The sequence below is a fragment of the Lutra lutra genome, chromosome 3 (genome assembly GCF_902655055.1).
Source record: "Lutra lutra chromosome 3, mLutLut1.2, whole genome shotgun sequence".
In the NCBI taxonomy this organism is placed as follows: Eukaryota; Metazoa; Chordata; class Mammalia; order Carnivora; family Mustelidae; genus Lutra; species Lutra lutra.
The window spans coordinates 139,075,572-139,097,953 of record NC_062280.1 but is presented as its reverse complement, the minus strand read 5'-3'; the positions used below and the strand labels follow the sequence as shown (position 1 = coordinate 139,097,953).

At 38.8% G+C, this 22,382-nt stretch overlaps 1 protein-coding gene across 9 annotated transcripts in view; it reads left to right on the top strand.

Moving 5' to 3' along the window:
• RNASEH2B (ribonuclease H2 subunit B) overlaps positions 1-20,921 on the top strand; it is a 62,177-nt gene extending 41,256 nt beyond the window's left edge. For 3 of the 9 annotated variants that reach the window (XM_047723341.1, XM_047723347.1, XM_047723344.1), the window contains exons 7-11: positions 1,183-1,282; positions 4,035-4,116; positions 5,806-5,848; positions 9,963-10,043; positions 12,696-13,130. In XM_047723341.1, coding sequence (XP_047579297.1) covers positions 1,183-1,282; positions 4,035-4,116; positions 5,806-5,848; positions 9,963-10,043; positions 12,696-12,827 — 438 coding nt within the window. In that variant the 3' untranslated portion in view covers positions 12,828-13,130. Of the gene's footprint in view, positions 1-1,182; positions 1,283-4,034; positions 4,117-5,805; positions 5,849-6,364; positions 6,454-7,806; positions 10,044-12,695; positions 13,131-20,381 lie in introns of those variants that run through there. The other 6 variants (XM_047723346.1, XM_047723342.1, XM_047723343.1 and 3 more) reach the window with 6 other exon arrangements.
• The last annotated feature ends 1,461 nt before the right edge of the window (positions 20,922-22,382 follow it).

The following is a 22,382-nucleotide window of genomic DNA, read 5'->3' as shown; positions in this document are numbered from 1 at the left end:
TGGGATGTATTAAAATATAGCACAGAGTAAGGACAAGTATTAAGTATGATTCTTTGAAACATATATTTTTATTGGGTTGCTGTGTATTTTCTTGCTGTGTTTATAGTACAAACAAACCACTGTGAAAGCCACTGGTCTAAGAAAATTGTGTACTTTGACACTCATTAAGAATCTCACCAGATCAAGTCTTTTGATACCAAAGTTTTTCAAGTTCAGTGGATACCAGTATAGTATGGATTCCTAAGATTCTCTTCTATCTTATATGTAAAAACATGCTTGTCATATCATGTTATGGGGCACATGGAGAACCTAGAAACAGGGAAATGAACCTTGCAGAGTTAGGTCACTCCTCTCCGAAGTAGTGGAAGGATTTCAAAAGTGCCCCCACCATTCACCCTTATCTGCATTAGTAGTAAGTGAAGAATCAGGGTAAGTCCTGAGAAGGATCTTGGCATTTAGTTTTTGTCCTTAGCAAATGATAATGACATGAATAGCAAAGTTATGTTTATATTTATTAATTGTGTCTCTTTTCTTAAATTTTTAGGAAGCAGGAAATTTATGATTTATTCTATTTAGAAAAATGATTGCATATTAGCTTTGTGCCAGGTTCTGTTCTAAGGGCTTTACAGGAACTCGTTTAATGCTCACTGCTGTACTATGCATTAGATACTACTCATGTCCCCATTAGATAGAGGCACAGAGAGGTTAAGTAAGTAGTCCATGGTCACAAAGCATACCCAAGCAGCCCAACTCCAGAGCCAGTGCTCTCATATTGTGTAGGCCTTAAAAAGCCCATGTCCTGGGGCACCTGGGTGGCTTAGTGGGTTAAGCCTCTGCCTTCAGCTCAGGTCATGATCTCAGGGTCCTGGGATCAAGCCCCGCATCGGGCTCTCTGCTTAGCAGGGAGCCTGCTTCCTCCTCTCTCTCTCTGCCTGCCTCTCTGCCTACTTGTGATCTCTGTCAAATAAATAAATAAAATCTTAAAAAAAAAAAAAAAGTCCACGTCGTGACATCATGCCAAAATGCTGTGGCCATCTCTCTTCGTCTGATAGCAGTGAAGACATTTCTAGATCCTCAGATCTTCTTCCTGCATCTTAAATGGATTGAGAATCATCTGGAAGGTGGTGGATCTCTAACGTTAGTTGGAAATACCCTGATGTTTCCTTTTTGGTTACTTCACAGGTTCATCAGACTGTATCAGCCTTAAAAACCAATAACATAAATGTCAGTGCCCGGGTACAGGCAAATGCATTTTTCTCTGGGGACCAGGTTTCCAGTGAAGGTAAGTAAGTCATTTTGTCAGAAATCATTTTTGCCTGCAGTAAGTTGCTGGTGTATAAATGCCTGTCTTGTGATTTTAAAATCTTTTTTTTTTTTTTTAAGATTTTATTTATTTGAGAGAGAGAGAGAGGGCACATGCACAAGTATGGAGGAAGGGAGGGGAAGAGGAAGAGGGACAAGCAGACCCCCTGCTTGCTGAGCAGGAAGCAGGCCATGGGACTTGATCCCAGGACCTTGAGGTCATGACCTTAGCTGCAGGCAGACGCTTAACTGGCTGAGCCACCCAGGCGTCCCCGATTTTACCATCTTAAGTGTCTCAGAAGCTTAACTATCTTGCCCTTGTATTCTCTTAGATCTTGTGGCATGTGTGCATTTCAGTTCAGAACCCAGGAATATTTTTACCATTGATCATTTCTGTCACTAATTGATACTTAAATCATGCCTTCGGCACATATACTATTTTGCACTAATAGCAATAACCAGCCTAACAGCTCTGGCTATCATTTATTGAGAGTGTTCTGTGTGCCAGGCCCTTTGCCTGAGTGGCCTGTGGACACACAGGATGTCAGCTGACCCTCCCTGTTAAGTCTCATCTAATGGGGAGAGTCTGGAAGCTGCACCCAGAGTCCCACAGTGAGTGAGTGGTGAAGCTGAGTGACCCACGGAGATTGCCTGACTCTGAAGCCCACACGCTTCCTGTTTTTGTCCTGCTGTTTGTGTGGCCCTGGGTTTCCAAGGGGCTGCACCTCTCTGCATCTTACTCTCAAGAAGTATATGTCCTGGGATGCCTGAGTAGCTCAGTGGGTTAAAGCCTCTGCCTTCGGCTCAGGTCATGATCCCGGGGTCCAGGGATTGAGGCCCGCATCAGGCTCTCTGCTCAGCAGGGAGCCTGCTTCCCTCTCTCTCTCTGCCTGCCTCTCTGCCTACTTGTGATCTCTGTTTGTCAAATAAATAAATAAAATCTTTAAAAAAAAAAGTATATGTCCTACTATTGGTCTTAGTATGTCGATTTTAGGTGAAAATGAATTCCCTTGGCAATTTTTTTCTTTTAGGTTATTAACGTACATTCTTCTGCTTTTTCTAGTATGTGTCCTCTTGTTTTTGTATGTATAGTTGAATAAAAACAGCTATATAATGCAATTAACATTCCCGAATGGTGGGACAGAAACTTTTCTGACTTTAAGCTCCAATTCAGTGTTCCCCTGTTGTGGGCATACAACTCCAAAGCATCTGAGTGTCATCATTAAAACAAAACTAGGACCAGGGGCCTGTTTGTGATTGAAAGTAATGCAGGCAGTCCTTGATTTGCAGAAATCTAGCTTTAAACACCTTGCACATATAGATGGTAGAGGACTCCTGCTGTTCTGGAAATGGTGGAGAGCTTTGGCTATCCTGAGTTTACCAGCTCTCATGGTTTCTGATTGGCTTTAACAGAAGAGAAGGAGTTGAGTCAAATGGATGGATGGACCCTAGATTTTTTTTTTTTTTTTAAGAAGGTGAAGGGATGTTAGAGATTATTTAGGCAGATTTCATTTTAAAAGTAAAGAACTGTGGTCTCAGAGAGTAGATGACTTATCCAAGGTTACCAGTCCTAGCTAGGAGGTCACATCTTCTGCTCTGAATCCAGTGTTTGTGCCAGTCTCTAAACATAATGGTCTGGGCAAGGCTATATTGCCATTTAAGGCTTAGCCATAAAGTAAGCTTTCCTTTTTTTAGATCTTTAGCTCAGTAAGCCACCAGAAGTGGCAAACAAATAATGTGTTCACTTTCTTAATTCCCTTTGTCTATTCATGACTTATTGGATAATTACTAATCTAGAACCAAGAGCACATTTTAAGAGGGGCCCAGTGATAACTTTCAGTTATCAGTGAATAACTTTCAGTAAATAACTTTACTATGTTGGTAGTTAAGGTCTCTCACTGAAGACTTTGAGGCTTTGTGTTCCAGAAAGCAGTCACTTTAATGCTCAGGCAAATTATTGTCTTAGTTTGAAGGCAGAAGAGAAAGAAAAAAAGAAGCAAACGAATATCTCAGCAACAAACCTGAGATGGTCCTTTTGGTAGCTTATATTCCCCGTGTGATCATCCCATACATAAAGTTTGATTATCCTCTAGTACTCTACATAAAATATGAATTAAAGAACAGGGCTTTAAAACAGATCCTGACTTCCATAACTGCATCTCCTCCATACCACGGCTTCCTTTTAGTACTGAGTGTCCATGTGCTTTAGAATTAATGATCATACATTCTGCTGAGCTTAGTTTTTTCCACGTTTGAAGACATTTTTATTAGTTTGAGAGTATATATAATGTTCAGGTACTTGACAGAGACGTATCATCTATGACGTCTCTTAAATGAATGTATTCATTACTGTTCACTAATTAGATTCATTCTATATTGAAACAGACCTAAAACAATTAGTCTTCATAAGCATGAATATGTCATACTGTTACAGCTGATTTTGAGCTTTATTTGTATTCAAAGGCCTCAACTAAGAAAAAGACCCTGAATTTTTGTTTTAAACTATCATTTGGTGGGCATCTGCTATATTCTGTCATATCGCATCCATGAAATCACTCACTGCTGTAACCATGGATCACATCCCCATTTTACAAATGGGAAAATGGAGGCTAAGAGCTTAAGTGAGTCTCTAAGGCCAGAGAGAGCCAGAACTTTAACTCTGATCAATTTGACTAAAATTACCATAATGGCAACTGATTTTTTTTTTGCACTCTCCATTCTCTCTCTTTCAGAGGATTATATTCGTTATGCTCATGGCCTGATATCTGATTACATCCCTAAAGAATTAAGTGATGACTTAGCGAAGTATTTAAAGTAAGTATCGTTCATCTTTAACCATAATTAGGAAGTACCTTGGTGCTTCTTGGTTTCACAACAATAGGTTCCTTAATGGCTCTATCACATCACTGCTTCTCATAAATTATTCTTGAGTTACCTCCTAGACTCTATGGTTGAAGGTGGTTTTTAATAGACACTGATTTATTGGAACAAAATGATTTGGTGGATACTGATTGCAGAAACTGGTATTAGGACTGGAATTATGGATTGGTGTGATTTTAGAGTGTAAACGGTATACAGTTTTATCCCCAGTTAGACTTCACTAATGTGGTTTTTTGTGATCATTTTAGTATATGTGCTGCCAAAGCGAGCACTGTGATCATTTTAAGAGAAATAAAAATTAGAAGAAAATAAGAGATGGCATGTAGAATTTTTTTTTTTTAAAGATTTTTGTTTTTAATTAGAGAGAGAGCAAGAGTGGGGGGTGGGGAAGGTGGAGGGGAGGGACAGAAGGAGTGGAGAAGCAACTCCCTGCTGAGCAAGGAGCCCAGCGCAGGACTTGATCCCAGGACTCTGAGATCATGACCAGAGCCAAAGGCAGATGCTTAACCAGAGAGCCACCAGGTGCCCCTAGAATATTTTTGAAAGTTACATTTAAAGATTTTGTACCGCTTTCACTTTCATGAGATGTTTGCCAAGTACCTTTATTATGCCTAGCTCTTGGAACTCAAAGGATGAAACACAATCTGTGTCTGAGGGCAGAAAATGGGTTTATGAATGATTTATTTGTGTTATGTCCTTCATAAAGATATTTAGTATAATATAAAGACTTTACCTTAGGCTGAAAAGAATGTGTTTCTTTTCTCGATTTTAGCAACTATTGTTAAGATTTTATGGGTATGATAATAGCTTTTCCTGATTCTTATAATAGCTTTCTCCTCTGATACATGAAGATAAAGTGGCTTCTTCTTTTTTTTTTTTTAAAGTGGCTTCTTAATAGATCTATAGTTGCTGTTTTTAGCAAATTGCACAGGTCCTACTTTAAAAAACAATTAATGGAAACTGGTTTCTATAGTAGTTGAAGTGTTTGAAAGCCTGCTTTAAATCGATAACCCTGTCTTTCTGTTTAATATTTCCCTGGGTTCCTCTGTGCCTGTTTATCTCATTCGTGACCTATGTCTTTGTACTCCCGTTATTTTTCAGATTCTTTTCTTTCCTCTGGAAGTGATTAGCTTTTGGTTAAAGATTCAGGTAGAAAGATATGTCAATTAAACTTCTCTTTAATTGAAGAAAAAAGTTTGTCTGACTTTTTGTCAACAGTTAAAATAATTTTTACTTTTAAATAGATGCTGGATTCCACTCTATGTTAACTAAATTTATTTAAATAAAAAATATACATATGCTGGATTTGTCATTTATGAAGGAAAAAAAAATACTACAATGCCAAAATGTAAATTTATAGAGGCTAAAGAAAAGCAGTTCCATTGTAACAAATGAGTTCTAATTTTATTTTTTTTTTTTTTAGTTCAGACAATTCCAATGTGAAGAAAATAAAGATTTCTTCATTTACAGAAATGTCATTCTTGACACTGAGGTGATAGTCCAGGAGGACACATGGAGGTGAAGCTAGTCCATGAAAGTAGCACTTGCTAAGTCCGTTGGCGCAGTCTCTCTGTTTGCTTGTCTATGAAAAACCATGACTGATTCTTATTTTTTACTCCATAGGCTTCCAGAAACTTCAGCGTCGTTGCCAAACCCTCCATCAAAGGTAAGGAGCTGTGACTAAGATATCTTTGGGGGACTTGGAAAAATAGTACATTTTTACCACATAGGTTTAGTGCATACTAAATCCTCCTTGGGTGGAGTGATGTTGTGTGGATTAAAGGTTATAAGGAGCTCTCCATCAGTATTTTTTTATTTTTGTAGATTTGTAGATTTTGTAGATTTGAAGATTTTGTAGATTTTTTTAGTAGTGCTGAGAAAACCAGGTAAGAGTTTGTTGTACCAGATACCTACCTAAAGGTCTCATAGATACATAATTAAGATTCTGCCTTGAATTAGCTTGAGTTAGCTGGGTCCCACAATTACCCTGATTAACCATCAGGAATACTCGACGGATAACTACAACTCATTTTGCCCGATCTAACTGTTATGGGCGCAGAGGCGAACAGAGCATGACTTTGCCACACAAAGAATCCTTTGAGCAAGGATAGCCAAACTTTTTCTTTCTGTGCTAGGAATGATCAGCGCAACTGTGTCTTGCAAAAAACCCTTCCTCTTCCAGATGTTCTCAAACTGCCACCCACAGCTCCTCGGCCCCATGGGCCGCAGCTTGTTTTTGTCTCCCAGATGCGGAGAGCAGAGAAGCCAGTGGTAAACTGCACCTGATGGCAAACTGCAGCGTCCTTCAGTCCGGGCTTGATCTCAGACAAATGAGCGCTGCTCAGAGACAGGGAAATAAATACATGCACCAGCTCGTCTGTGAGGCCATTCTCTTGCCAACAGATTAATGGATGCCTCGAGACTGGAAAGTGCATGTTGAAGAACTTTCCTCTCTCCCGGCCTTCAAGGTGGCCAACATGCTTGGATTTTTTTTTTTTTTTGTATCATGTCCTGTTTGGAGGTTGTGGCGGCTCCGAAAGCACTCATTACTTTGACTTACGAGAAGGACAGAAAATTTCAAGTGCGTCAGCCTTAGCGGTGGCCATTTTCAGCAGGCTGTCAAAGGAGCGCCATCCTTTTCCTTTGGGAAGAATAGCGCTGGGCAGAGGTCAGCTGCTGTAAGGCCTAAGGTCCTTCTAGGTAAGACCCACGTTTCTTCCAGTCTGGTAGTTCATCTCTGACAGTAGCTCTGGAGGACAGAGGCATGCTTGCCTTGCTGGAACTAAGAAGATGGGCATATTTGTTCCTCTCTTACTTCTCTCCTTCCAGAAACAAAGCATCTTTCTTTCTCCCAAATATCTGTCTTCCTTCGTAACTTAGAGATCATTCGTGAAGGATCAAAGCCTGTTCTTAAAGGTTTGGCCTTTGATACCATCCAGGGTAATGCATTTCCTACATTTACTTTTAACCCGGTTTTCTGTTTGCCTATTTTAATTTCCAAACTTTAAATCGTTTGTGATGTCATAGTGTATGATTCAGATCAGGGGTCGGCAGTCTTATCCTGTAAAGGCCACATAGTGACAGTTGGAGGCCTCACAAGGCAGATGGTCTGTATCACAGCTCCTCAGCTCCACTGAGGGAGCACAGAGACTGCCGCAGACGATTTCTGAACAGATGCGGGCGGTGGCGTTCTAGCCAAACTTCATTTATAAAAACAGGTGGCTGGCGGGGCTGGGCTGGCGGGCGGTTTGCCAAGCCCTGATCTAGACCTCACAGTCCTGCTTCTCCTAAACCTCAGCCTCATCTCCTGGGCTGCTTAGTTGCTGTTCGAGGTCTCCCAGTCTGTGATGTCTGGCTGGGGCTCTCGTGTCTGGAATGCAAACTGGTCAGGTGATGTACCACGCTTTAAACAAGCTTAGGATAACATCTTCTGCCAGCCTTCTTGTCTGTGTCCGGGATTTGATTGATTCTTACAGTCATACAGTTGATGGTTTTCAGCAAATCCATTCCAGTGGCTATTAGGTGTCTTTGTATCTGTGTGTAAGATAGCATAAAGCCTGGGCATCCTTAATATGTTTTGCATTATTTTCTTACTATCCCATGTTTGCCTGTGTCGACACTCAGCCTCCAGCCCCCGCGCTCTTCCATCGTTTGCATTTATCGCTGGCAGAGCTGAGTGCAGTCAGTGGACTGGAGATACTCTGGAGTTCCTTCCTGCAGATCATCTGTAAGAATAAGACCCATCCTGGCATTAATTCCAGTGGTGCTCTGCTCTTGGCTCTTCTCTTGCCAGAACTGCGTCCATTCAGTCGCAGCCTTTGTTACAGTCTTTCTGAGCCATTTTCTGTTTCTTCTGAAATATTCCCCCCAGACCTGTAGTGATTTGGTCTTTTTTTTTTTTTTTCTTTGAAAGTAGGCTCCGTGCCCAGCATGAAACCCAACACAGAGCCCAACACGGGCTTTAAACACACAACCCTGAGACAGAGACCTGAGCTGACATCAAGAGTCGGACTCTACACGCCCCTATTTGGTCTTTTAAATAAGAACAGTTCAAATAAGTGTAACAATTGTGATTCTTTCAAACATAATCAGCATGTGCTGTAACATTAGAAAAAGTTCAGTGCAGAGGCTGATCACAGTCATCTTTTTTGTGACCACTGATTACCAGTGTCCTGTTTGATACTATTCAAACACCTGAACAAGTCATCATCTCTGTATATGGGACACCTCTGTATACTTACAAAGAAGCACTTTTCATCTTTAGCTCTTGTCTTGAACATTTTCCATTTGACTTACCAGCAAAAAGTGACTATGCCCAAGCATTTATAGTGACATCTATAGTAGAACATTTTGCCACAGCGGAGCACAAACCATCTTATAACTTTAAGCTTTTTGCAGTTTGAGACAATTATAGCCTTCGTCGTTATGACCTGTGAGTTCCACTCTCCTGGTTGAAGATACTTTTCTAGTAAAAATATGCATCACCTAAACGCCCATTATTGATCTTAATTTTTAAGTAGAAACATATTCTTAAGAAAGTTGCTTATATACCTACTTTGCTGGTAGTAGTTCATTCGTGATAAGCTAGTCTTTTTCTTTTGAAGATTCATTTGCTGGAGATTGCTGTGTGACCAAGAGAAAGTGTTGCCATATGATGTTCTATATTTCCAGGAGGTCCCCCCTATTCTTTACAGTGAAGAATTTCAAGACACATTGTTTTATCCCTTTGGGTTTTAGACATCTGCCATGGCATGTTTTAAAACTAACTCCACAGCTCTTTGTTTGGCAAATGCTGGGTTATGAAGAGGGAGGCTGGGAATAAATCTGCATTTCCTAGGGAAGATCCACATTGGGTCTTTCAACCCTGGTGTCTCCACAAAGAGCTTGAAGATCTGCAGAAATCCAAGTTGTGGTCACATGCAGTCAGTTCTCTATGTTAAACATCAAGACTTACCTGCCCTGTTATGGGCCTTTTACATAGTAAATGTGTCACAGTTCCTTCCATAATGTGAACATTAAGGCCACAGTCTAGCTTTTGACAAGGCTATCATATTCATTGGTACAGAATGCCCACGTGAAAGGTGAAAACATAAGTAAAGGTGGACTTAGTTGTACTGGGCCTCATGGAAAGAGCTCTTGTCCAGAAATGGAGATCTCACGCCTTGTCCTCTGCTAAGTGGGCTTAAGTCATTTGTTTACTCTCTCTGTGCTTCCTTCTCCCACTGGCTGCTTGCCTTGCAGGGTTGTCCCTGTGTGGACAAAATGAGATAATTGAATTGAAAGGAGGTAAGAACATGAAGCTATACAAAAATGGTAATAACAGAATAATGTGCCTTATTCCTAAATGGACATTACACCAGCCCAGAAGGTGAATGAAGTGGTGTTTCTGGCTGGACTCCTGGCCCCCTTAGAGGGAATTTTTATCTTTGACTTATGTGCCTGCCTTCACCCCTTTAGACTGTCTGTAAGTCAGCAGTCTCCTAAATGCCTCCCAGTCCCGGTACATACAAAATATGTGATCAGTACCGCTAGACTGCCCAACGGGCTAGGTCATGGACTCACCCTAGCGTATCCCCCCACCCACCGACGCTGTTTCTCAGAAGGGATATGTGGCTTCTTTCCCCCAGATAATTGACAAAATGCAGAGTAAGCCCTTTGCAGGGTCTACTACTGTTCCATTTGGCCTTGATGCGGGTCCAAAAGGACCCCACTGTTTTTTAAAAAATGGATTGACATGTCAAGGTGACATTTGACATCACTTCACTGCTCTAACATTGCAGAAAGTAAAGTTATCTGATGAGCCTGTAGAAGCAAAAGAAGATTACACTAAGTTTAACAGGAAAGATTTGAAGACTGAAAAGGTATGTGCATCCAGCCGGAGTGGCATATTCCTGGATTCAGTAGGAGGCCCTGAGGACATCCGGGAGTGATTTCATGCTTGATTCTGATGTTACAATTTTAACCACAAAGGATTGTGAACTTGCCTTTCTGTGACTCAGTAATTAATTCAAAATTATGAATGACAATGAATATGTCATGCCAGGAAGATTTTTTATGAATCAAGGCAAGGCACTATACTTAGCAAGAGCATGCCTACACTTTGCTGTGTATTTAGAGTGGGGGGGAACAGAGCGGGGGAGCTTCCACAGCTCATTTTCTGTCAACTCTACTGCCTGGAAGCTTCCCCGAACTTATAATGATGACAGTAATTATTAATAACCCTACCGTTCAGCAATCAGCCCAGCAAATATTTTTGTAACCTTTCTTACAAAGTTTTATTTAATATATACATTATAAAAATATATACAGCTTTTAAAATTGGCATTTTAATATATTTAAAGTTTTGGGGTTCTGTCCTCTTCAGTTAGTAGTATATTGCGAAAATGTTCTCACGTCATTAGGCATTTTCTGACAAATTATTAATGGTTTCATGATATTCAATCATTTGTGTTATTTTATTTCACTATAGGGCATATAATCTATTTAGTCATTCCCCTGTTTTTGGACACATAGGTTATTTCTACCTTTTTCATTCTTTGTTTTAATGAAGTGATAAACATTCTTATTTATAGTCTGTATCTCTGATTATTTCATTACACACAATTTAGAACTAAGAGTAAGGACTTAGAAAACATGAGCTCTTTCCATGATTATTGAGAGAATATATATATGTGTGTGTGTGTGTGTGTGTGTATGCTTTTGATTTTATCCTATATATTGTATTATATATAATAATATATATGGTTTTATCATATATATTTTATCATATTTAGTCATGTAAATGACTATATATTATATATCATATATATAATCATATGTATGATTGATTGTATGTGTATATACACAATATATATGTAAAATGCTTTCCAAAAATGTAGAAATTTGTATTTCCAACCATTATTGCTACAAGATTGCTCATCTTGCTTTCTTGACAACACTGAATATTATTTTTATTCTTGAAAATTTTTGGCTGTCTAATTAGGGTACATTTCTCCGATGAGAGAGGTTAGTTGTTTTTCCAAATGCTTATTTGCCCATTTGCATTTTTAGAAGTTGTCAGTTCATGTCCCTTGCCCATTTTTTGTATTGGGATAGTGTTTTTCTTGTTGATTTTTAAGAGCTCATTCTAGATTAGGAATTATTAATACCTGATGACATATAGGGTACAAATAACTCTATAATTTGTGTTTAGCCTTTCATTCGATTTTTTAAAGTTTTAAGTTTTTCTGAGGATAAAATGTAGGAATTGTTTTTCCTTGCGACTTTCTCATTATTTTTATGCTTAGACTTTGTCCATCCCAAGATAAATTCACGTCCTCTTAGATTTTAACAACATTCTCTCTCCTTAGCATTAATGTTTTTTATAGATTTTATTCTTTGATCTATATGTACTTTATCTGGGCATGTGATGTCAGGGGGATAATCCCAGCTGAGATTTGGCAAGATAGCTAATTATCTCCATGGCTTCCTAAGCAGGGACGTTGAGTTTCTCTGCGAGTACTAATTCTGCCCCACCCTTGTAACTGTGGTTTTTTGTTATATCTACTTGGGCACAGCCCCAGGGAAATAGGGCTGGGCCAGGATGTGTCAGTTAAATACAGAGGATAACTGGTCACAAAAAGCCATCACTTCTCACCATCCAGCCAAAAAATAAGCCTCCTAAGATGTAAGTGACAGAATGTGAGAAGCAAGATTTCAGGGATCATATACTGTGCCTGTAAGAGCTTCTTTGACAGTGACTTTGTCTCCCCGTTCTCAGGGAGACAGATGAGTTTTTCCCTTTGCTGAGTCCCATCAGGTTTGCTTCTGCTGGAGAAGGTGAGATGCAGTGAAGCACAGTCAGTGGCTGTTCACCTGCCGGCAGTGCTAGTTCAGGATATGGCACAAAACCAAACCAAAGCAAAACAAACAAACAAAACACAGGGACCAGGAATTTCAAAGGCAGAGTTACTTGAAGTCAGCTTTTTGGCAAGTATTTCTCTGTTGGAGGAAAACTGGGGCAGTCATCCTGCTTGTCCAGGATGCTCTTCGGTACGGGTTATTTTTTGAATATAATAGTGTTGTCCTTGGTTTCCCGTAGAGCCTATGAGTAAATTGCACCAGCCCATGGTGGTGAATTATTCATTGCGCAGAACCGCCAAGCTGGCATTCCTCTCTGACAGTCGCGCCTGTGTCCGCTCCTTTGTTGGTGTTATTGAACTTCATATACCCTCCAGAATTATCCCCGTAAAGTAAACCGTTGGCTGTAGCATTCCACTCCTTAGAAGGTGGCAGTTTGGTCTCCCGCCTCTTTTACTGGATTTTGTGTCTTAGGTCTGAATTCTGAATGGAAATCAGATTTAAAAATAATAATATAATAATAATAATAATAACTCCCTTATGAAGCATGTTAGCAGCCAATAGTTCTCTTCATGAACCTTGAGACATGCATGCATGGTCTTGTTTGATTTGCATGTACGATTTATAAAGGTTAGTTACATTTGTAATAATTCTTCTCTTATTTTCCTTAACAGAAAAATAGCAAAATGACTGCAGCTCAGAAGGCTTTGGCTAAAGTTGACAAGAGTGGAATGAAAAGTATTGATTCCTTTTTCGCTACAAAAAATAAAAAAAAAATTGGAGAGATCTCAAACTTTGGAAAATGAAATCTAGCCAAAATATTTCCCTGTTCCATGTTCCATTTTTGTCCTTCCCCCACACCACTGTGCCTCCTGACCCTTAATTACCACCTTTTGGGGAAAAAAAAAAAAATGAGGGCAATTTTCAGAGTCAAACATTTCTTGGTATTTGGTTTTTGTGTTTCTGAACAAAATGTGGGAAAGTCATTGTGTAACTTCATGGCTTGTAGCCTTCAGACTCTTGTTTGACATCATGAAAAGTAATCAGGTGAATAGAGTTAGCCTCTAGCTAGCATCACAGTTTCCTCAATAAACTGGCGTGTGACAATATTTGAGTGTATGCCTGTTCTTTTAAGCCACTCTGCCACATGGAAGTGACAACAATATGATTTTCAGCATACTGACAGAAATCAGATAACCGCGATCAGAGAAACCACTACTTTTTCAAAGCCTTGACTTTTTAGTAAATCTTCTGTTGAATATTTTCCGTCCTATGAATCTGTGTTTGTTGTAGAAAATAGAGAAATGCATAATATTAAAATTGTAATCGCCCAACGTGACATTACCCAAAGATCATATGGCACGGGTTCTTGTAATAATTTTTTTAAGGAATTATAATAGTAATTTTATCATCTTTCTTGGCAACATCATTTTGTGAGCATTTTCCCAGGCTACTAAAGTATTCTTCATAAATATGCTTTTTTAATGATGGTCCTTTTTTAATTATTTGGATATGTGATTATTTAATGTCCATGACCCTCTTTTGGACATTTAAATTGCTTACAATTGTTCACTCTTTGAAGAATCAGATTACACGTCAATGTTTGGTTCACAACTTTTATTGATCCCTTAGAATGGATTTTAGATGTGGGCTTCCCAGTTTGTAACAGAATTGTCCAAATACGTATTTGTGGGTAGATCTTTCATAGAAAGCATACAGGATCTTACACTGTAACACATGGTCATTTCAGTTCTTATCTTATTCACTGCCCCCTTGTTAACTTTGAATGTTAGCTTTGCAAATAAGTGGGGGGAAAGGCATTTTATTGTCATTTTAATTCACATATCCCCATTAGTAATAATGTTGAACATTTTTCACATTTACTTAACCATTCATCATCTTCTAAAGAATTATCTGTGTATGTCCTCTGTTAAATTGTGGCAGTGGCAGTGTTTTTCTTATGGACTCTTAGAGATATGCTATCACTTAAAGACATTAGTTTTTGTCCACTGTGTTCATTGTAAATTTTTTCTTGGTCTGCAAATTGTCTTCAATTTTCTGTATGATTTTTTTGTCATGCAGATGTTTTTGGTTTTTATGTAGGTACACACATATATATGTATGTGTGTGTGTGTGTGTGTGTGTATGGTAACATACCACTATATAGAGAGAGATAGATAGATATTTATATCTATAGATATATATATAGATATATATATAAACTTTTCCTTTACATCGATTTACATACATTTCCTTTGCAGGAAAGTTAACCAGTCACTTCTTATGATTTTTTTAATAATTAATTTTTTGTTTTATATTTAATTACTTAAATCATCTACAAAATTTATATTTAAATATGCTGTGAGATAAAGCTCTAATTTGATTGTTTTCTTACCTGTTGATTTTTCCATTAGAGCTCTACACTTATTTTGTCAGGGTTCAAGAGTAAGTTCCAATGGGATTTTTAATTGAGATTTTTGTTAGACACATAAATTATTTAGGGGAAAAACAGACATGTTTATAAAATTCCTTTTTGCTGTTTAGGAATGTAGGATTTCTCTATATTTGCTAAAATCCTAACCATACCTTCTGCTACCATTTTGCTCTTCATCTTCATATAGGTTCTAAATACTTCTTTTTAGGCATATATCTGGGTATTTTTGTCTAGTAATGAAATCTATTTTTTAGTCACATCTTCTAACTGGATATTTTGTGGTAAACTTCTATATTTTTACATATTTATCTTTTAAATAACCAATTTACTAAACTATTAATTTAACTTTATTATATTCATATTGGGGTTTTGATACAGAAGGTATGTAATCTTAGAAAAAAATGGGTGCAATTCTAATAGTTATACCTCTTTGATATCCTTTATATCCTTTTACATGGGTGACAATACCCAGAACAGTGTTGAAGAGTAATAATAGTAGTCAATCTGTCTGATTTGTGATTTGATTAATGTATGTTGCCATTAATTCTGACACTAGCTGTTGTTAATATGAAGAAGAATATCTATTTTTGATATTTCCTTTCATACTTTGTTTCCTTAAAGTTTTAATTAGTAATTGGTGTTTGTTGTTATCAAATATGTTTCTAGCACCTCTTGAGGTGATGAGGGAGTTTTTATCACTGTTGAACTGTACTTGAGTTCCATGATAAACCCTCCCTGACATTGTATAAAGAATACCACAGTGTATGCTTCTGGGCTAGCTATGTCAAATCTAGCTGTTAATTTGTTTTTCTGGGCTTTTACTTAGAATTTTCTCTTCTGTATTCAAAAGCAATATTGCTGTTAGGTTTTATGTGTTAGAATCATGCTAACCTTCCCATTTTGACCAGTGTTCTGGAAGGAATAATTTTGCATAGGAACACTCTATTATTGGGCCATATTTAAGAAAATGGTAAAACTGTTTAGCACTGAGACTTCTTTTTTGTTATTGTTACAGTCTTTAATCTGGAGAATTTCTCACCTGGTCTTTGTCTTACTTGACTTTGACATTACTGAAGAGTACAGGCTAGTTACTTGGCAGAATGTTCCGCACTTTGAGTTTGCCTGACGTTTCTTCTTGACTAGATTCAAGCAATACCTTATGGGTACCCACAGAGGTAACGATGTGTCTTTCTCAGTGAACTATCTCAGGAGCCCTAGTGTGACCCACTTCCAGTGACATTCACTTTCATTCAATTTGATACAGGTTTATCCACTGTAGAGTTACTACTTTTTTCTTTGTAATTAGTAGGCAATTTGTGGGAAATACTCGGGGACTTGTAAGTATGCTATTCCTTATCAAACGTTCACCGACAAGGTTTAGAATCGACTGGTGATTTTTCTAACTCCTTCATTTTGTCTTTATTTATTTCTTTCATATTTAGCTGACATTTTCTTTAAGAGGAATAGCTTTCTTTCTCTACTTATTTATTCAGTTATGAACTTATATCAGTATGGAATTGTAGATTTTGTATTTTGTCCAGTGGGTTTCTTCTTCTGTGCCAGGGTCTTCCAGGCGCTTGTACTGTTTCTGCTGAAGCTGTGAATCAGCCTTTCTCCTAAACAGCCAAGGTTCCTTTTCATAGAGAATGATATTTGGAAACCAAAATCTAGGCACAGGATGTGCTCATTCCTTCTATCCATCAATGTGTGTGGTCTTTGTAGATTTCTCTTCTATTCCCAGTTCACCAAGAGTTTTGATCAGGAACGGATATGAATTTTGTCACATGTTTTTTCCTCATTTATTGAGATGCTCATGTAGCTTTCCTTGAATAACATTGTCTTTTAATATGTGAAGTACAATGATTGATTTTTGAAAGTTAAAATACCATTATATTCCTGGGGTAAACCCTACTTGGTCTATAGTGTATTATTCTTTTCATATACAGTATTGTGTTTTACTTCTAATATTTTGTTTAGGGTTTTTATATCTCCATTCATGAAGAATGTTGGTCTGTGATCTTCCTTACTTGTAATAATTCTGTCTAGTTTTGGTATCAGAGCAAAACTGACCTCAGAAAATGAATTGAGAAATATCTTCTCGTCACCTATTTTCCGAGTTTATATGAGATTAGTAATTGTTTCTTCCTTTTATATTGGACAGAATTCAACAAATGAAGCCATTTGGGCCTGGAATTTTCTTTCTAAGAAAGTTTTTAATTACTAATTCAATTTCTGTAATAGGTATAGAGCTATTCTAATTTTCTTTTGTATGTGTATATGCCAGTTTTAGTAATTTATGTCTTTTAAGAAATGTTTGTTTCATCTGTGTTGTCATATTTATTGGCATAACTATTTCTCATATTTTTAGTATCTTTTTTATATCTGTGCATCTGTAGTCATTTCTTTTTTCATACCTTGTTGGTCATGCGTATCTTTTTTGTTTTCTTAGTTAATCTAGCTGAATATTGTGTAATTTCTTTGATCCTGTCAGAGAATCATTGTCTTGTGGCTCATGTTATGTCTAATGAGTCATCTGTGATACTTTTTGTATTTCTTCTACTTTATATTAAAGGATGTCCCCTTTCCTCCTGGGCTTCTTTTAAGATTTTTTTCTTTATTACTAGTTTTCAGCAAGTTGATTATGATGTGTTGATGTGGTTTTCTTTGTGTTAACTTGTTTGTGGGTGTATTGAGCTTCTTGAATCTTTGAGTTTGTAATTTTCATCAAATTTGAAAATTTCTGGCCAGTGTTTCTTTAAATATTTTTCTGCTTTTTTTCTTCTCACCCTCTCAGCTTCCAGGACTTCATTTACATGTGTGTTAGACCACTTGATAATACTCCACCATCCTTTCACTGAGTTTCTGGATTTTGTTTTATTTTATGTTCATGTTAGACAGTTTTCTTGTATTTTCAAGTTTACTTTGTCTTGTAGTGTTTCATCTTCCATTAACCTTAGCTAGTGAATTTTTATTTCAAATATGGGAATTTTCAGTTCTAGATGCTCTATTTGGTTCTTTTTTAAGTCTTTCCATTTCTCTCATTGTGTTTTCTTTAAATATTTCGTTATAGTTACAGTAACTCCATAAATGTCTACTGGTTGCATCATCGCTGTCACTTCTGGGTCTCTTTCTCTTTCTTTTTCTTTTTCTTTATTTTTTACTTCGAGATAATTTTAGATGTACAGGAAAGTTGCAAAAACAGTAGAGTTTCCATATACTTTTCACCCAGCTTCCTCTAATGTTAACACCTGACATAACCATAGTATAATTATCAAGTCCAGGAAATTTACAATAATGCAATACTATTAACCAATCTACCACCTTCTTGGAGTAGTACTGTTCTGAGCTCTTTGCTCTACATGTAAGTCCTTTAACCCCCACAACAGCTAGAGTCATAGGGTGGGCACCATAGCAGCCAGGATAGTGACAGCCAACCCAAAGGGCTTGCTTAAATCCCTTGGCCCTTTGCTTTTATTACTTACATCGTTTATCTTTTTGATTAACGTGCTGATATGGGGTAGGCTTCTAAAATTTTCTTCAAACTAGAAAACCGCTGTGTACACACACCTCCATCATTTTCGTCAAACCATACATATTTCTGAAACGGATCTCAGATTACCAACATTCTTTTCTTTGTATGTCTGGTTTATCTTCAATTTATATTTTCCCCATACTCTGGCTCTCAGGCTCTCTCATCTTTTCTTCATTTTTCCATAGATTACATTACCTTGTAGTAAAAAGAAATGTGAAGAGCACAATTATCGGGAAGTACTAACAAAGGCTGACCAAGTGCTTTGCAGGTTTTAAGCACTTTTCACATGAATTTATGTGATTACTCCTTCCAGAAACAGTATGGCACCATTGGCATTATTTCCCCATTTTACAGTTGAAAGCCCAAGGTCACACAGCTAATAAAGAGCTGAACCAGAAGGTCAGCTCAGGACCTCTGACTCCCAGACTCTCCACACCAAACTCCCTCTCCCCAGAGGAACTGACTTCCGTTACACCTGGGAAGTCACGTCATCTGCTACTAAAGATGACCTAGCTTGACTAGACACCTGGTATCACATACGTCCTCCCAAACAGCCCTCTTTCCAGGACTAATCCAAGCTTTGGAGAGCACCAGAGTTAGATGCAGTCAGTCTCTTCGTGGAACACAGAGAGCTCCCGGTCCAGGATGGGAAGGGCACTGGCATTTTCTTAATGTCCTTGGAAGATGGCCACTGGCTTTGACTCGTCTGAATAATGGCAAGAAATGACAAGATTTATACACCTTTCCTATGCTGGGATTCATACACTCTTCAGGGTCATTAGACTGACAAAGAGGTTCCCTACTTTATATTTAATAGTCCTTTACGGTGTCTGCAGCAACCACTTATCAGTAGCAACACTGATCTTCACAACAAACCCCTGAGGTAGACCGGAAAGGGGGTGTACCCCGTTCCACGTTGGTGAAAGTAGGTGGCACGGACTGAAAGTGGCAGGCTCCACCACTGCCCTTTTACCCTCAAGCCCAGGATTCTTTCCTTTCTACTGACTGACCTAAGCTTCTTATTCATACCATTGTGTGTGTAGCTTTATAGCCATTTTTTCCCTCACAAGTCTGTTTTAATTGTGAATTTTATTTTAAGGAAGGAAAAATCAGATTTACTGTGCTATATCGTCTTACTCTATTCAAAATGAATTCTGCTGGTCAATTTATCCTCGACGGTGATGGGCCGGAATTGAAGTAAAGCTACTCAGCTGGTGTATTTGCATGTCAGATCTTTAATTCAGCTGTCAGCCTTTTCGCATTTACTGAACTTTTGTTAATGTTATTTTGATGGTCTCACATTAATCAAGCCTATTTGAGAGGGAGGGATCACCAAATATGATTTATAGAGGAAGTGACTTCATAGATGTTCAAAGAATTGTTAACCTTACACATGTGTTTTAATCAGAATATGTATACAAGTAAAGTTAGTCTTGTGATTTGTTCTTTTCTAAAGAAAAAAAGCCCAGGGACAAGCGCAGATTCATGTATCCCTTTAAGACTTTATACTGAGCACCTGCTACATGCCAAATATTCTAGGCACTAGAAATGCAACTGTCAGTGTGGCCCACAAAAGCACCTCCCTTCAAGAAGTTTCTGCTGTAGGAGTGGGGTGGGGGGGCGGTCTATGGAAGAGGCTGGGCAGAGGGTGACAGGATCCTGCAGAGGCAGCTGGTTGGGGAAGGCCTGACCTCAACTCCTCCACATTATGGCATAGAAATATGATTTCCATCAACTTAAAAAAAATGTTTTTGAGAACATCATAGCAGCACAGTAAATTATGTTTGACCTTGTATACAGTCAGAAAGCTGCTTGTTGTCATTAAACGCATTAAAGGTATTCTTTAGATCAACATTAGGGGCCACTAATGGCACTACTGCTCCCAGCAAATCTACATTTATCTATTTTTTATACATTGGCCTCCTACTTTTTAGAGGGAAAAAAAAGCATCTGTCTTTCAAAATGAAAGAAAAAGGAAGTGAGTAGAAAGAGGGTTTAAGAATTACTCAACTTAGAACCTTGTTTTCATATGTTTCTTATATCTTTGGTTTTCTTCTGAAATGATGGTGTTCATTCCACAAATCTGGGTGATGTGAAGATTTTGTATTTCACTCCCTTTGCACAGTGGAAAGAAAATATGCTTCCTACCCATGCACGCTCCCCCAGGAGACTAATTGTAGCCCCAGAATGAGCTCAGGAAGGGAGGCTGGCCAGGACGGGGACCCCAGCCCTTACCTGAAGTCTTCCCTCAGAAGCAAAAGTGTAAGGCTGCTATTTCTCAGAACTAAAACAGCCCACCCTTCTTCTTTGTTCTAGAAGGTGCAGCTAGTGCTTGGGATTTAAGGTGACTACTTCGGCTTGCCAGAATACAACATGTTTTCCTTTTCTCTCTAGGTGGCAGCACAAAGACAGAAAAGGGGCAAGTGACAGAGTGACAGAAGGTCCAACGCAAAGCCGGGCTGCTTCTTCTATAACTTAAGACACTCTCAATGGGCTAAGATTTTTTCTTCTGCACTTTCTAGAAATTCTGCTTATGCCAAAAGGTGTACTTTAAGGAACTAACCAGTAAAGATTTACTTCTTTGATTAACACCACTAGTGCATGTGGGTAATGAATGGCCTTTTGTCCTTGAGGCCACTCTGTCATGGAACTTGAATGTACCCCCAGAATGCCCAGAGTGTGAGAAATCAAGCCATGTCACCCCTCGGCCCTGGCCTGTCTCCCATGATACAGTATCATGGTTCTCATTTCAAAACAGTGGGAGAGGAAGGTACATGGTGAAATGGGGGTCGTTTCTGAAACCTGACCCTGTTGGCTTGTGTCCCCTCCTGGGGCTAGATGAGCATGGGGTAGGTATGTGTGCTGACTATCAAAACTTGATTCCACAGTAAAAACTTTGACGAGCCAACTTCCTACCCTGACTTAAAAGAAAAAGCCTGACTTTTCTTTACTCCTTATCAGTTTGGCAGCTACTAATTTAAAATGATACCTGGACATGTACATTTTACAATCTGCTGGAGGTATAAACACTGATTCATTTTTAAAAGAAGTCTAGTATGTGTGTTATTTTTTTTTTAAGTAAGGGCATAAGACATGGGAAAGTTGAAAGTAGAGACCAAAAAGTAAGTTAGTGGGGAATTCTGATGCACAGTGTATACATTGGTGGGGAGAGGGGACGGTAGTAAAGAGATTTGTGCAAAAATACCCAGAGATTTGAGCTGGCGCATCCATATGACACACAAGAGGAGTAGGGTAGAACCCACTCAGTCATCTTCCTGTATTCGCTCAGGACCCAAACTTCTTCTTCCAGAAACGACTTTGTTCTGGTTCTCTAATTCCAGGAGGTAAATAGAACCTCATTCTGGAAACTGCTCTGTCGTCTTTTCCACACCTCCTTTCACACAGAGAAATTTGCTTTAACATTGAAGACCTTTCAATATTTCTGTAGTTGATGCTCTGTAGTTGATACGTGAACCCTCCTCTTCAAAAACACAACTCTGAGAGCCTGCTGTGGAAATCAGGTGTATGACAGGCTTCCAAGAGGGAGTGCTCAGCAGAAATCACCTGTTTGGACTCCAGGCCACTTGGGTAAGAACCAAGAGCCTGACACCGAGTGCAACATACAGTTATGGAGTTAAGATCTAGCCTTTTCTGTCCTCTCCTTGCATCATCCCAAGCCCAGTCATTGGAGGCCGGTGTATATTTTGGCCCAAAGCAACTGCCCGCGCTAGAGATTTACTGTCAAGTGTGTTGTGCCTCCTTGTGCAAATCAGTTTGCCTCTCAGGACCTCATTTCAGGGCAGGAGAACTAGCTAACATGTTGGCTGTCCCTTATCTCTTTCTCCTCCAGAAAGACACTTCTGGGAAACCTCTGTGTGGGCACCATGTTCCCACAGGTATAAGGCTGCCCCTACTTTGGAAAGGCTTGTCGGAACAGTTCTGTGTCTTCCACTGGCTCCACTGTCCAATTGTGTCTTTGGCCTATTGCTTCCTTTCTCTCTCTCTCTCTCTCTCTCTCTCTCTCCCTCCCTCCCCACTCCCCACCTCTACACACACACACACACACACACACTCACTCACTCACTTACTGTCTCAAATGTAACCCACTCCTTAGTGACCAAAGTCACCGAATACTGGTGACACCTGAGTTGTCACAGGAAGTCCCACTCTCTTACCTGTGCCCCAACCTCATACTCCATTGGCCTCTGAACTTTAAAGAACTACTAACACTTTAAATTCAACACACCTAAATTATAAAAAATTCATGACTCTTTAAATCTTTACACAGTAATTCATGATATAGTCCCCCCCAAAAGTTAAAAAGACAAGCATAGGCAAAAATGAGCCCTACCCCTACCTTTGCCCAGGCCCCTCTAGGTACTGTTTCCTTGGCCC